The sequence below is a fragment of the Gavia stellata genome, chromosome 13 (genome assembly GCF_030936135.1).
Source record: "Gavia stellata isolate bGavSte3 chromosome 13, bGavSte3.hap2, whole genome shotgun sequence".
NCBI lineage: Eukaryota > Metazoa > Chordata > Aves > Gaviiformes > Gaviidae > Gavia > Gavia stellata.
This window is the reverse complement of record NC_082606.1, coordinates 7,415,355-7,429,656: the sequence shown is the minus strand read 5'-3', so window position 1 is coordinate 7,429,656 and position 14,302 is coordinate 7,415,355. Positions and strand designations below refer to the sequence as shown.

The 14,302-nt window shown below is 37.7% G+C and overlaps 1 protein-coding gene across 1 annotated transcript in view; it reads left to right on the top strand.

Moving 5' to 3' along the window:
- ENTREP2 (endosomal transmembrane epsin interactor 2) overlaps nucleotides 1–12,789 on the top strand; it is a 57,041-nt gene extending 44,252 nt beyond the window's left edge. Inside the window, exons 7-11 of the mRNA XM_059824057.1 lie at nucleotides 2,343–2,418; nucleotides 4,715–5,299; nucleotides 9,452–9,526; nucleotides 10,211–10,539; nucleotides 12,559–12,789. Of these exons, the coding sequence (XP_059680040.1) occupies nucleotides 2,343–2,418; nucleotides 4,715–5,299; nucleotides 9,452–9,526; nucleotides 10,211–10,539; nucleotides 12,559–12,744 (1,251 nt within the window). The 3' untranslated portion in view covers nucleotides 12,745–12,789. The remainder of the gene's footprint in view (nucleotides 1–2,342; nucleotides 2,419–4,714; nucleotides 5,300–9,451; nucleotides 9,527–10,210; nucleotides 10,540–12,558) is intronic.
- Nucleotides 12,790–14,302: the final 1,513 nt, after the last annotated feature.

The following is a 14,302-nucleotide window of genomic DNA, read 5'->3' as shown; positions in this document are numbered from 1 at the left end:
AAAACATGAGTCCTTACCCTAGGTGAGCTGAAGGACTCTCAATATTAACACCTAACTGCGAGGTAAAATAGTTTGTCTCCCGCCCACCTTGGGTCCTTGCTGTGTTCTGTGCAAGCTCTGTTCCAGCAAGGTGCCAAAGCAGAGTTCTGATAGCTGCTCTGTGGCTTGTGTCAAATGAGCTTAGTTGTCTTACTCCCAGGTGAAAAAATTCTGTCATTGCTATAGTTGTTCCCTTTGGCAAACTAAGCAGAGAATTAAAAAAAAAAGGACATGAAGATTGAACTGTTGTAATCTAGAAATGTTTGTGCAACAGGAAACTAAGGTATGTAAATACAATGTGTGTATTTCTTCTGCCTGTAAAATAGTGTATTTTTTTTTGAGAGATGCAATATTTTGATTTCAAGAATTGCTAAGCCAGCTTTTTTCACAAGCCTTAAGTTTGCTTTATATGCTGTATAATAATGTTGTTAGTTTTAAATTACTAGATCAAAACTATAGACGGTTCTTTTTCATTAGTACAGGTCTGCCAAAACCTCAGCCTTGCATGTAACTCATTTTATATGTGTTAGGCCATTTTGTAGGTACTAGTCAATGTCACTGCAGCTGCCAGGTGACTGGAAGAATGTAGAAGGTCAATAAATGTTTCAGCACAAATATTCAGCAGGTATTTTCCTGTCAATGATTAAGAATTTGTGAAGCCACCTAGATTTAAAAAGAACCCCTAGATTTTTAAAAAGAAACAAACATCCTTAAACTTTCTATTATTTATTCCAAAATGTAGTTAGTCTGATTGAACTTCCTCCAGCAACAAATAGCATTTGAGAACATTTCTTTTCCAGTTAGTTCCCAGAAGTTCCACAGTTAGTTCCCAGGAATGGTCTGCAACTTAGAGTGACACCACTAATTTTATTTTTTACTACAGATGCGATATTCTGCTTCAATAAAGAAAGATCCTTTAAGAAATTTCCAAGCAAATTGTTTAAAAATATGAGTGATTTCACCTTTGCTTCCCAGTCCTCTATCCATCTATTGCTGCCTTCCAGTATTTCTGGTATTGTTCTTTGTTTAGAGTTGTATTCGCTAACCCTTAGACTTAAAATCACTTTTAAAAACTAAATTTGTATCCGAAAAAGTTTCCTCATCACTTGATCATAGTAAGCTATGGATGGATGGATAGAGAGATACAAAAAAAAAAATTAGTGAGCACAGTAAGTTATGATATATACGTGTGCATTAATCTACACTGGCATGTGCACTGGAAGCTCTTTCCTTAATAGTTTCAGAGTAATAGTGTCACGTTCAATTTTTTAGAAGGCCAGATACAAATTAAGCTCTTGACAAAGAGGTTTTCACAGAGGTGACTGATGGTAGTTTCTAGACTGTCACCAACCCTAATAAGCTTTTACTGGTTAATTGTGGCCCTGCAGACAGAAGCAGATATGATGCTTTTTGCTAAAGATGGTATCAATCTCATTCCCTTCGACTTTTCTTTTTATATTTTTCTCATTTATTGTTACCAGCTATTTATTGGAACTATTTTTTTAATAATCATGATCCCAAAGAACTGCTAAAAATCTAATGAGATTGGCAACAAGGTCCAATCCAAAGTCTATTAAAATCAGTAGGAAGAAAATTTCCTAAATTTCACGTGTTTATGGATCAAGTCTTTCCAGCAGGACTGATTCTGTGTTTTGTTCACATGATTCTCAAAAGTGAAGGGAAGTTACCCACTTAGATCCATCCTTTCAGAAAAAAGGTGAGTCCTAGTATTATCTCCCTTCAGCAACCTCTGATAGGCTGGAGAGCACCCTACATTGGCCACGTTGGGTGGCAATGATGTTATAGGGCTTAGAAATACATCAGGTGTTAACATCTCAGGAAATAAGCAAAGGAAAATACTGTTCTTGTGCTTGTTTTTGTGGCTTCTCTTGTTCTCTAGCCTATTTTAGGGTGATACAATGTGGTGGGAAAAAAGTATAAGATGGAAAAATGCAAACTGTAGAAGAAGAGATTGCTGTGTAATAAAACCATTAGTTTCAAGCATTGCAGACATTAAGTTTTGTAATCTGGGCCTGCAGCCCTGCCTGTGAATTCAAGATGAATTTAGCTTGCAGATTCTGGAAAAATGAAAAATTGCTTTAAGCACGTTCCTTTGCCCTGCATTTGTTCCTGACCCAAAGACATTGTAAAATACTATACTTTTAAATAGCTTTCAATCTGAATAGCAGCTTCTATGATAGTTATTTCCCATTGTTAAGTGCGTTCTTAAGATCATCAGCGCTATACTTCATTTTGTTAAATTGCAGATAAATGTGCCGTTTCATTAAACAATTTTCCTTTAGGTCAATGGTACTGATCAGCAAGTATCTGAATCGAGCGTGGGTGAGAGAAACATGACCCTGGACTTCAGCACACAAGGTAATCATAGCATTGTGTTTGTCTCCTTGAGAAAGCTGTAGTAGGATATTTGAGTGTACTTTTCCTTCTCTTCTGCCCTTCCCAGTGGAGAAAGAAGGATTTGTTTTCAGATTGTTCTTGGCAAGAAGAACCTTTTCACAGTCATAAACTGATGTGGCTGGAAATGCAGAGGAGAGTTTTACTCAACAAAGCATGCTTTATAAAGCCCTTTGAGGCAGATATGGCAACTGTCATTTCTCTTTGAGGAGTTGTGCACATAACTGACAGTTTGTTTCTCATCGTCAGCAACCATGGGCGCCTTCCTGATAGTCCATGTGCCTTCTCTGTATAGTAGTTTCCTGCATAGCTTCCAGAAGCCTGAATAGGAAGCTGGCTGCCTGAAGCATAGATGTTGTGAATGCACATAGAAGAGTAGCAGCACAGACCCTGTGTGTTTAAAGTTTAAAAGTTACTAGAATAGGCCTCCTTCCCATGTCTGTTGATGTGGAGGGCTTTTTAAACATTACAGCCTCAGTGGATTGTGAGATGTTGAGCAGTTTGTATGAAATAATTACTTTAGTATAACTTCCATTAAATACTTTTTCCGCATGATACTCGTATTGTATTAATGAATAGACTGGCCCTCAGGCATGTAAAATTCATGTAAAATTAGTCAGGTGTCACCATTCCATGTCTTTTGAACAGTGATTGCTGCTCATCTGCTTCGGGCCCTTCCTCCTGCTGTCTATATTACCAGAAAAACCATGCCAGTGGAGGAGTAGAATAGCGAGAAGCTGTAAATACAGCTTAAGGCCCTTGAGTCCAGGTAGCAAATGGTACAAACAACCACGCTCTAGTTATCAATTAAATCGAATCAAACCAGAGAGCATTTGGTCAGTGAAGATCTGTGCTCTGAAGACAGGCGCAAACTGGATGCTTTCTTTTATCTGTACAAACTTCATAGATGTTTCAAAGCCTGAGTTAAGGGAGTATGTTACAAAGACTCATCTAACCAGGTGAAAAATGTTTGGGGACTCATCACAAATACAAATGGTCCGATAAACCACTGCAGCTTTATACCTAACACATAATAAGCAGTGCATATTATGCATTTTTAGCATAATGTAGATGTATAGATGTATTTCCATTCTTGATTATTATGTCGTATGATTGCCTTGTAAGTGTTACAAATTTATTTCCTGGAAATCCCAAAAGAAAATAGTTGTGTTTCATTTTATGTAAGAAGAAAATGACCTTCATAAAATCCAACCTCATGAATGTTTGATTGTCATTTTGATAGTTAATTTCCCTATGCTGTAGAAAGGTTCCTGCTTCCTAGACCCCAAAACATGGGAGCACTTAACAAATGTTCTCTAATTCACTAAAAGATCCTATTTTTCTATTCCTGAACAAAACAGTTAAAATACATTTGTCTCATCAATATGGTTAGCAACAGCTGTTAGGCAAAAAAGGGCATCAGAGGCTGCTGAGCTGAATAGAATGACGTGATTTGTATTTTATAAATATTTTGATTTTAGATGTAGGACTTTAAGGAATTCCAGTCTGATACAGGAAAAGTGTTGTCTGTATTATTGGAGCCTGGATTATCTAGTTTTATTCTCTTTATTCTTGTCATGACTTTGGGAATAATGCAGAGCGAAATACTTACTTTCATACAAGGGGACATGTTCATTCATAACATATATTTGTAGACGTGACAGAGGAAGTGATAACAACCTCAACTTTGTATTAAAAGGGCTTCAAAGATTATGTGACCTTGCATAGAATGTTTAGCTTCTGTCTGAAGTGTGTGTCTCACATATTTTGTGTGCCAGAGATGTTACGGGATGGTGAATTCTCATTTGTAAAGAACTTAAATACATGCTTCAGGGAAATGATGATTGATTAGCAAGTGTTAGGTGCAAAGCTAATATTGACAGTAGTGATAGGTTTAAAGTGATCAGAGCCATGTTTTTTCGGCATTTGTGTAAAGTTTTACTTTTTCTACAACAGGCAATCTCTGTTTACCAGAGAAACCAGTAGTGGAAGAGCTGTTCCTGTCCAAATGTAGTTACAGATAATACTTTGGTATCAGTGCTCAAGTATGCTTAGTAGTTGAAGAAATTACTTGAGGACAGCACAAATTATCTTTGCTGAAAGACACTAGAAACAAGTAAATTACTTCAGTCTTTTTTGCTTTGGCATTCTGTCATCTGAAAGCTTTTGAGTAATTATTGATACACTTGCCAACAGGGCGGGGGTGGGATGGGAGAGGGGCAAGAAGTCTTTATTTCTCTCTGAATCTCTTGTTTTGCAGTTTCTGTTGAGAGCACCTCTTTGATCGTCTCTGAGGCTGTTGATATCCCAGACCGTAGCTGCTCCTCTGAAGATCTTTGTTCGCTGGAAGTTCAAGGATCTCTCTATTCTGCAGATCTTTCTCCCTACTGTACAACCCCCAAAGGCGCTACGGACCAGAGCTGCAGCACTCTGGATTACAGCACCCGCTGCAGGTTCCACAGAACTCGCTCAGAACGTTTTCCTGATGAGGATGGCAGTTCCCACAGCCGAGCCTCTACAGACAGGTCTCAAGGACAAGAAGAGAACTGTGGCAGGTCCTTGGATGCTTCCTCAGAGAATTTCAGCCCCTCAGAAAGAGAACTGCAGAGTTCTACTCAAGACAGCAATGCCACCCCGCCTCTGAAGCAAAAGAAAATCTGCTGTGCGGTCTTTAGCCAGCCTTCTGTCCCTTCCCAGACCTCTCCCAGTTTTGGGCCTGCAAATACTTCTTCGTATGTAAGCAGCCACGAGGGTGCTGTCCAGCAGCATGACATTACAAAACACCGAAATTCAAGTATTGTCCGATCAACTAGTGACCCTGTATCATGTTCGTCTTATACAGAAGGTAGGTATAGCACCACAAGGCTGATGGAGCATGGAACAAATGAGTGGTATGTGATTTATGCAGCAATTGGTGCTGCTGGGAATTATATGAAACGTTCCAATGAGGGTTGACTTATGTGTGAAGGCTGTAGCTTCATGCACATTTTCTAGATTTGAAAATTTTTAAGAAGAATTGAAATGGGAAAAGTGACAGAGGGAAATTAATTTTACCTTTTCTAAATTGTACCAGTCTTTCTGCAGTGCTCAGAAAACTATTTCTTGAGTAGATGCTTCCACCTCTCTATTACTGTTATATTGAGAAGCTAAACTAAGAAGTTGAATGGTAGCTGGGGTCTATCTAGGAAACAATTAACTGAGCTGTCATGCTTGTAATACAGCAGGTTGTGTTTCCTGAAGGTGACGCTGACATTGACAGTATTGGTGCATGTCAGAGGCAGTCGGTGTGACTGTGTAGCGACAAGTTGGACTGTATGGTGAAAAGTTTTAAAGGACAAAGAAATGAAAGATGAGGCACATGACAAGATGATAAATGAAAAGGAAAGCTTTTGACTATTGTGGATAAGCATCTTCTGATATGAATCTCCTTTGAGACAAGTAGGGAAGAAGAGAGGAAATGCTGTTAGCTGAACAGTGTATCTTCATAAAAATCTGCTTGTTAGTGAAAAAGACATGTTTGATTTAGTAGAAAATGGCTTGATCAAATAATAGCAGGAATGTAGAACTGTCTAAACCATTTGAAGGTTTTACAAAAGCATGTAAGCTGTTTAGAGAGATTCAAAGGGGTAAGCTGGAGAAGTGGTTTAAAAGTAAAGATTAAAAGCTTTGTAAGATGTCATAGTTTGTGCTGTTACAGATGCGTTCACTGGGCTTTCTAAGGGATCTAGAGGAAGAATCATGTGACTGAGCTCAAAACAAAAGTAGGCAAAATGCTGAAATAACTGGTTTCATTTAGGAAGATGATGTGTTGGTTCTATGACACTTTTTGCATCATTATTCTGTTTCTGTGAATTTCAGAGACCTCATACTTAGCTCAATAATGGAATGTCTTTTACATTTAGAAATCTAGCCTCAGCATCCTGTCCAGGAAAAGTGAATCTTTAATCTAGAAGTCTGCACTTATTTTATGAAATTTACTCTGCTAGGATATACGTGCTGTGAAGCTGCTGTGCAGACAGTAAGTAGGAATTTCTGAATCCTTTCTACTGTGCTGAAGACAAGAACAGCAGCCCTTTCTCTTCTGGATCACGCTCTGCAAGTTTTCCATATTGTGCTCCATATGTTCTTTGAGTAGTGTTTGAGAGAGATTACTGTAGGCAGCCATAGCTACGTGTTCTAGCTGACTGCTGGGACACCTCGTAGAACAGATGCTCTGCCTTCATTTTTAACGTGTCCATCATCTTCTGGAGAATTGGCATTATGGGAATTATTTTAACTAATTTCCAAGTTCTTAGCCCTACACGAGTTGAGGGACATGGGTTGAACATTACTGAGAGGTAACTGGGCTTAGCAAAGATTGCAACAAAGGAGCAGAGATGGTTCTCGAGAGACTGATATGCACACAGCAGGAGGGGGAGCAAGAGAAGTAACTCAGAGGGAATGTGTTTGTGCTGGCCTAGTTTGCCGTTCTTTTGCTGCCTGCAGAAGACTCTTTAAAATGAAATCTTTAAGAGAAGCACTTGAGTCTAGATGTGCATATTTCTTTCATTTATAGGTTTGACAAACTACAGTTTGCAAAATTTTACCCTGTGAAGGTTTTCACAACTTCACATCACTTCCCCTTCCTCTACTTTTTGTTGAACTCTATTTGGAAATCATACATAGGTTAGAAGCAGTACAATTGTAGTAACATGTACCAGCTGTTTGTAGCAGCCCTGAAGCTTATTTTTCCTAAGCTGTGCCACGCAGCTGAAGTTCTTTATAGTCTTTATAACTTTAAAAAGGCATTTGATCCAGATTTTTCATGACTGGCTACTGGAATATAGATCTCACTGCAGAATTTAAAAATACATCCACAGAGTTGAACAATAGGCAAAGATAAAGGCAACCAACTGAGCTCCATCCACTAACCAACCCAGAAGAAAAAGGTTTTTTTTCAGTAACACACACTTATTTTTTAAAATTGTCCTGGAATAGAAAGACTGGTCAGCTAAACTGACTACATGAAAGACAGCGCTGTAGCTATGTATCATTAATACTAGTAACTCATGTAAGAGACATACTGTGGATTTTGGAGAACTTAGGAGTGGGGGAGCTTCAGACATGTTCACAAAGGGGAAAATACAGTGGTCAGATTGGTAAGTAGTGTTTGGTTTTGTCCTAGGACCCTGTCTTTCTACTTTAAGAAAAATTATTAATTTATCTTCTGATTAACCTGCCTATACAAATCAATGTGAAAGGATTTAGAAGCACAGCCTTGAAATTTACTGCGTAGAGTTTTGTTAAATGGGTCTTGAATGTTACTGTGATTGCACTGTACATGGTTTGGACCATAAATTATCTGACACAGGGATGTTGCATGTGTGCAACAGCATAGTGACACAACAGCAATGAGATCTAATAAATTAGTAATCTGAGAATTTTAACGGTGGCATAAAATTCTGGGCTTTTACGTCAATAAAACACGATTCATGTGCTTCAAGCACATCTTGACATGATGGGGGTCTTTATGATATGTATAGTCAATAATTCTCCCATTAATCCTTTAATGCTGAAAGTGAGCTTGTTTATTTGTTTGGAAATATCTGTCATTCCTAGTAGAGAAATTGTAGATGAAAGTTTAGTTTATTAGGTATAGTCACTGTGTAGTCCCTGGACAACGTAAGTATGGTGGGTTCACATATAATCTCTGTAAGAAATAGTTCCCTCTTAAAAAAAATTACTTAGAAATGAGTAGTTTACACATTTTTCTGTCTTTTCCCCATAAAGTTTATCATAGCAAAGGAGGACAAAGTCAGCTTCTAGCACTGATGTTTGTGTACAATAAACTTAGTCTATAATCAAATATGATAGACTATGTGGCTATATCAGCTAAGTGCCTGAGTGATTATTGTAGTGTCTGTGTTCCAGATAATTCAGGATAATGTCTAGTGGTGTAGTTTTGACTGTGCTGCAAGTACATTAAGCAGTATAATAATGGATGGGAAGACAGAACCTCTGAAGTGTCTCCTCTTAACAAGCATGCCACGATTCATGTGTTGCAGTACTTCAGAATAATAAAGCACATTAAAGACAGAATAGAAGCTGTCTCTCAATTTCTTACAGGTTTTCTATGTTTGTAACATCTTACCTTTGTTTTCCTTCATTTAATTATTCACTCTACCAGAGAGGATTATACCAGCTTTTCATTATAAACTTTCCCTGAAGATACGGAAGAAAACCTCTTCTAAGCTACCTGGAAGTTCAAAATAGTTTTCAGTCTTGGAAACAGATGTAAACAGCCTTAGCATAAATGTGAGGGTTTATTCCATCTTGACTGTCACAAGCTTGAAATCAAAAAGACTGCACTGGTAATTACTGTATAGTGTGATGTCATCATCACTGATCCTTGTGCTGGCATCCCAGAAACTCTGTCATTAGAAGGCAACTGCATCCAGAGCTGTTTGTAGATGCTCTGTAACCACTTGTTATTGACTTGGATCATCAGTAACCATAGTGGTCACCTACCCATTAATTTAATTGGTGGTGGGTAGCATTTGTCCTGCAAAGAATGAGAATCTGTCAAAAAAGGAGGTAGAAATATTAAATAAAATGCTGGTTTTCTAGGAGTAAGAGGGATTAATCTTTCTTGGTTTTCCCATTTTCTAAGATAAAATCTGTCTGCCAGGGAAATACAGGAAAGTCTGAGGTCTGCCCCTAGTAGGGAGCCTTCCATAACTTCAGTGCTTAGGCCTGAAGTATTTAGGATTTGATAGCTGTATAACAGAGAGGAAAACATCAAGCAGGAACTAGATCTTTGTATTTATTTAAGAGCTTATAGGACATTACTGTGTATAGTGGCTTCTCTTCATGAATGGACATCTTGAAAGTAGTATTTCTTCTGAGCAGTTTCATTCTGTAAAGCAGATGATAAAAGATTCCAATGTATTTTTCCTTGCTTTGGCCAGAGGATAGCAGGGGTTGATGGTGCTCTTTCTGTCTCTCTCTTTGGTTAAAGGTGATAATTGTGCCTGGACTCCTATATGTAGCCAGCATCAAGATGCAGGATTCTCTCCAGCTACGTTAGAAACAGGTGAGGATCAGTTTTCTGAAGCAGGATCATATGGGTTTTCTTCTTTTGTTTTAAAAATAATTAAAAGTTTCTGATAGAGAAACAAGGTCTAGAAAATTTGGGGCAGAAAAACCACTTACAACATACGTGTATGATGTACAATGCTGATGGAACCAGCCTTTAAGTGAAAATAAATGCTGCCAATAAAGTCCTCTGGTTTAGTTTAGCATTTTTGCTTTCTCTGTATTTCTTACTAATCTCTCTGGAATTATTCACTCCTCATAATTTTTGAGGCCTAGAAATAAGGGGAACTTTATCATTAATGTTGGGGGGGGGGGCCTAAAACATTACAAGTTACATATGTAACACTGATGGTGTTTCCCCTTATCATTAATGTCAACAGAAGTCCCTGAAAGTGGAGGTAACAAAAATGTCTGTGATTTATGAAGTACTTCAGTTACTCACCCACTCATCCTAAATGCAGTCCTTGGTCATGTGAAAGAGTCTTACTCTTGAGCCCTGGTTAAATACCATGTTGCAATGTTTCCTTGATTGCATGTTTTTGTTATTCTTCAGAAAAAACAGACATTTTATGACAAAGTAAAAACTTTTTTGACAATACTTGTTTTGCCTTTTTTTTTCCTTTTTTTTTTCTTTTTTTTTTAAACTTATTACTTTAAAGCTATTCTTCCCCCCCTTTTTTAGTTCCTGTTTCTGGTTCTCATATGGCTGCCTCTGCATGTCAGCATTCTTTGAGCAGTTTCCTACCAACTGGAGAACAGAGGGATACAAGGACAATTGATCTACACCTAAAGCCAAAGGCTTTGCACATAGTCTCAAAAGAGCGACCACACTCTTTAGTGGACCTTAAGGCCTATAAGGACACAAAAATTTTAGTGGCAAAATTTTTGGAACATTCAGACTGTAATCTCCCTCCAGAAGTACGTCACGTAGTGAACAGCATACGATCAGTAATAAAATCTGATGAGAGACACATGGAAGAAGCCATCTTCAGTGCCAATATTATAGACCAGGTAGGTCATTTAAGTTCTAAAGATTTGTTCAACCATGATAGACACATACCTTATTTAAATGTTTTTACAGTTTTAAGTACTTCAGACAATTCCTACAGAAGTTCTTTTACGGGAACATGGCTTTAGCAAGAAATAATATTTATTGGGCAGCAATGTGTTTTACACTGAAGCACTCATAAATGCATTTAAAATTTTCCAGCTGGACCCAGTAATATCCTAGGAGATCTATAGGGAGCTGATATTTACACACTGATAATCATCCTCTCTCATTTCCAACATCGTTCTGCAGCTGTGACTGTTCCATTCATTAATTTGTGTTTATATATGGAGATAACAGAGAACTGACTTGGATCTGTTGTTTTTTCAGGCAGATGTATTCGTACAGCATAAGCTCCTAGCTGAAAAGAATGGGTAGATATACAAGCAGGGCCACAATCAATCAAAACAGAACGGTGCAGTTCCCCGTACTCCTAGCTAGAAGAATGATAATGACCCTTGCTATTTTTAAGAAAAAGAATTGAGAAATTGTGCTTTTCCAAATGAAGGAATAATGAAAGCATCTTCTCACCTTGAGTGAGAATACAACAGACCCAAGGCTTGGAAGGAGTCCTATAAAACAAGGGAACTGGTAGTGGCAGCAACTTCTATTATCTAACGCATGTTTAATAATACATCCCTCTTGCAGGAAAAAAGGTGATGAATCACCTCTTGCTAGTATTGTTACCAGAATGATATCTATAGAAATGAAGCTCCTTTTATGTTGACAGATTTGAAAAGCAGAATGCTCTTAGCACTGACTGACCACATTCAGGTGGCCTGTAGGGTTTCCACAGAGCTGGACAGACCATTAAGGATACATGCTTGGGGGAAGTTTCCCCACCTTCCGAGATATTGTAATTCCTGCGGTATTAGTCTGCTGATCGCTAAGTGAGGGAAACTGGCAAAGTATTAAAATAGGATGTAATAACACTTAAACAGCATGTGAGATCATGTGATATGTAGCAGGAAACACAGCATTTAATAAAAGTTGCTGCAAGATTGGTTTTGCTAACTGTGAAGTAGAACAAAGAAGTAGCGCCGTATCAGTTACCTCTGTAGTCACATGGGTAGAAAAGCAGTACTGTCATGACATACTTAACAGAGTGTCAGTATGGAATTAAATTTAAATACTGTTATTGCTTTACAAAATTTGTAGGTCATTAAATCCTCGAGGTTAGAAAGTTGAAAACAGTTTCTTTAAATGAAAAAAGCATAGTTTCTCAAAAAACAAAACAGTATAAAAAAATTTGAATGTTTATGTAGATCATAAAACCAGAAACCAACGGCCCAGTTCTTATCTTGTGTGGTTTCTTAGATCCAGGGAGACATACGTTTTTTTCACATTAAAGAAATAATCTTAGTAGTTATTTTTTTCAGACAAAACCCCATTATTTATTAGTGAAAGTTCAGGGCATCCCAGCAATCTACTTAAGAAGTCACAGAATTTTTGGTAAAATAGTTGTATAATTCAGATTTGTGAAGTAGCCTGACAGTTCTATTAACACAAAAATGTTTGTTTACCAGGCTGGCAAGGTTTTAGTTCTCTTCCACCCTCAGCAAAGCTAGTGAAGTATCTCTTTCTCCTAAAAGAAACAGATGAGTTTAATTTGCTCCAAACTTACATTTGTCAATTATAAGGCAGAGCTGCCACCTTTTCCACAGGTTTTCTTTTCATTTGTGTAGAGACAAAGAAATATTTGTTTGCGCCTTTTTTGACTCAACATTACCATACAGGTACAGGGCCTGATGCCTTTCAAGCCTGACTGTGCCTTCCAGTAGCCAGTACTCAGTCCTGATCAGTTGTAAGAACAGAAGCGGGAGGGTCTCTGGATGGCTGCATAAACACACACCTCCTCTGGGAGAGTTCCGTCATTAGATAACTGAAATGAAATGATACTCAGGGACTGAACCTTTTAAATGAAAACATTTCTTACCCTGTTTTCCCCATTTTTCCTTCTCCATTCCTGCCCTTTTAAACAGGTAATTACAAGTTCCCAGCAGAATGTGAATACCTCTAGAAAACAACTTCAAGAAGATCTTCATCTTCAGAGCTGTGGTGCTCTGAGCTCTCCAGTTGCCTTCTTACGTAGGTCCCGTATCACTCGCAGTTTAGAGCGGGACAGGCCTCACAGTTTAATTGGAGTTTGCCGGGAGACCATCCTTTGATAATATTCGCAGGTATGTGATTCCAGCAAAGAGAATTAAGGAAGAAACCAGGACTGGGAGAAATACAAGTAGTGGATGACTTAAAAAGGAAAAAGTGTCTTCCTTTGGAATTCCACTTTTTTTCCAACAACAGGAGGAGAACACCTGTTTTTCTGAATGTAAATTTCGGCCCTGATTTTTTCAAAATTTTAACTGATTTATTAGCAAAGTCATAACAAATGTTTTCCCAACCAGAAACACATTTATTTCACTGTACCTACAGAAATGCTACTGATGCTGCCTAGCATTTCTTGAAAACCATTGCAAAACCGCCAGAGACCGGCTGTACAACTTAAAAGTTGTATTTATTTAATGTACCTCAAAGTGTTTTAATTATGATCAGTGTTTTAATAAAAAGTATTTCTGGACTTTGCTTTTTCAACAACTGATTTGGATAGAAATGTAAAGGTGATTCATATGCACATACAGCGCTGCTTCTAATCCATTTTACCAGTGTCTTTCATGCCAGGCTAACTGATCTGTCCTATTAAAACTGCTACCCCCACCCCAGCACCCCCACCCCCCCAGTATGTTGCCCTTTTAAATTATAGTAAAGGCTGCAGTGTGGTTTATTTTTGCTTTGTTCGGAATGCTCATGAGTTTATTAATGGAGTAGCATATGCTATTGAAAACTGACATTGAAGTACTCTGCGAATTGTGACCAAAAGACACATTAGGGAAGAATTCTTTGAAATTCTGCATTTCCAAAAAGCAGATTTCACAAACTTTTTACAAACGCCAACTGATAGGAAGTTAGATCAATTTTTATCTAGCAGAGCCTTGAACATTTTTTCCAAAAGAATAGTTACTCCAATTAGTAGTTTTAACAATTGTATTACTAAAACATGTCCTTGTGGTTCTGCTGCATTTATGATTTATTTAACATTGATCTAAAAAAAAAAAAAATAAAAATCAAAAAGTAAATATCATTGACGCTAATTTGATTACCAGAATAAACACAGGTCTGCCAGCAACGTCTTCCAGTGCAAGCTTCATCCTGGCTCTCTCAGAGGGAATTGGAAAGGCCTTAAACAAAAGGTTCTCATAAAGAACCTACCACAGGTTGACGTTTCAGGGTTTTAATTTTTTTGCAGCAGTGCTTGTCAGTAGAGTTAGTTTCCATTTGAGGTTTAATCATATACTGGTTTCGTTTGTGTCACTCTGAGCTGGGCAGACATCCTGTGAAAAGGTCACAAAGGAATGTAGCTGAAGATGAGTAGTTTAAGTTTTACAGAATCATCCATTTCAATGTATTTTAATTATAGCATGCTTTTGTCTTGATGTGAAGTCACAGTGACATCCAGTGGCAACAAGGTATGCTAATTGAAACATCTACTCTCAAGATAATAATGATACACAAATTCCTAATTCAAGAGAGGAATTCCTTCTTAAAAAAATAATCTGTGACCTTTGCAACTGCACTTAGATGAAGAATTAAATGATCTTCTACTTGGATTTTTTTATTACGTAAACTTACACAACAAACAAAAAAAGCAAGCTTCCTTTATTATTTCAGATT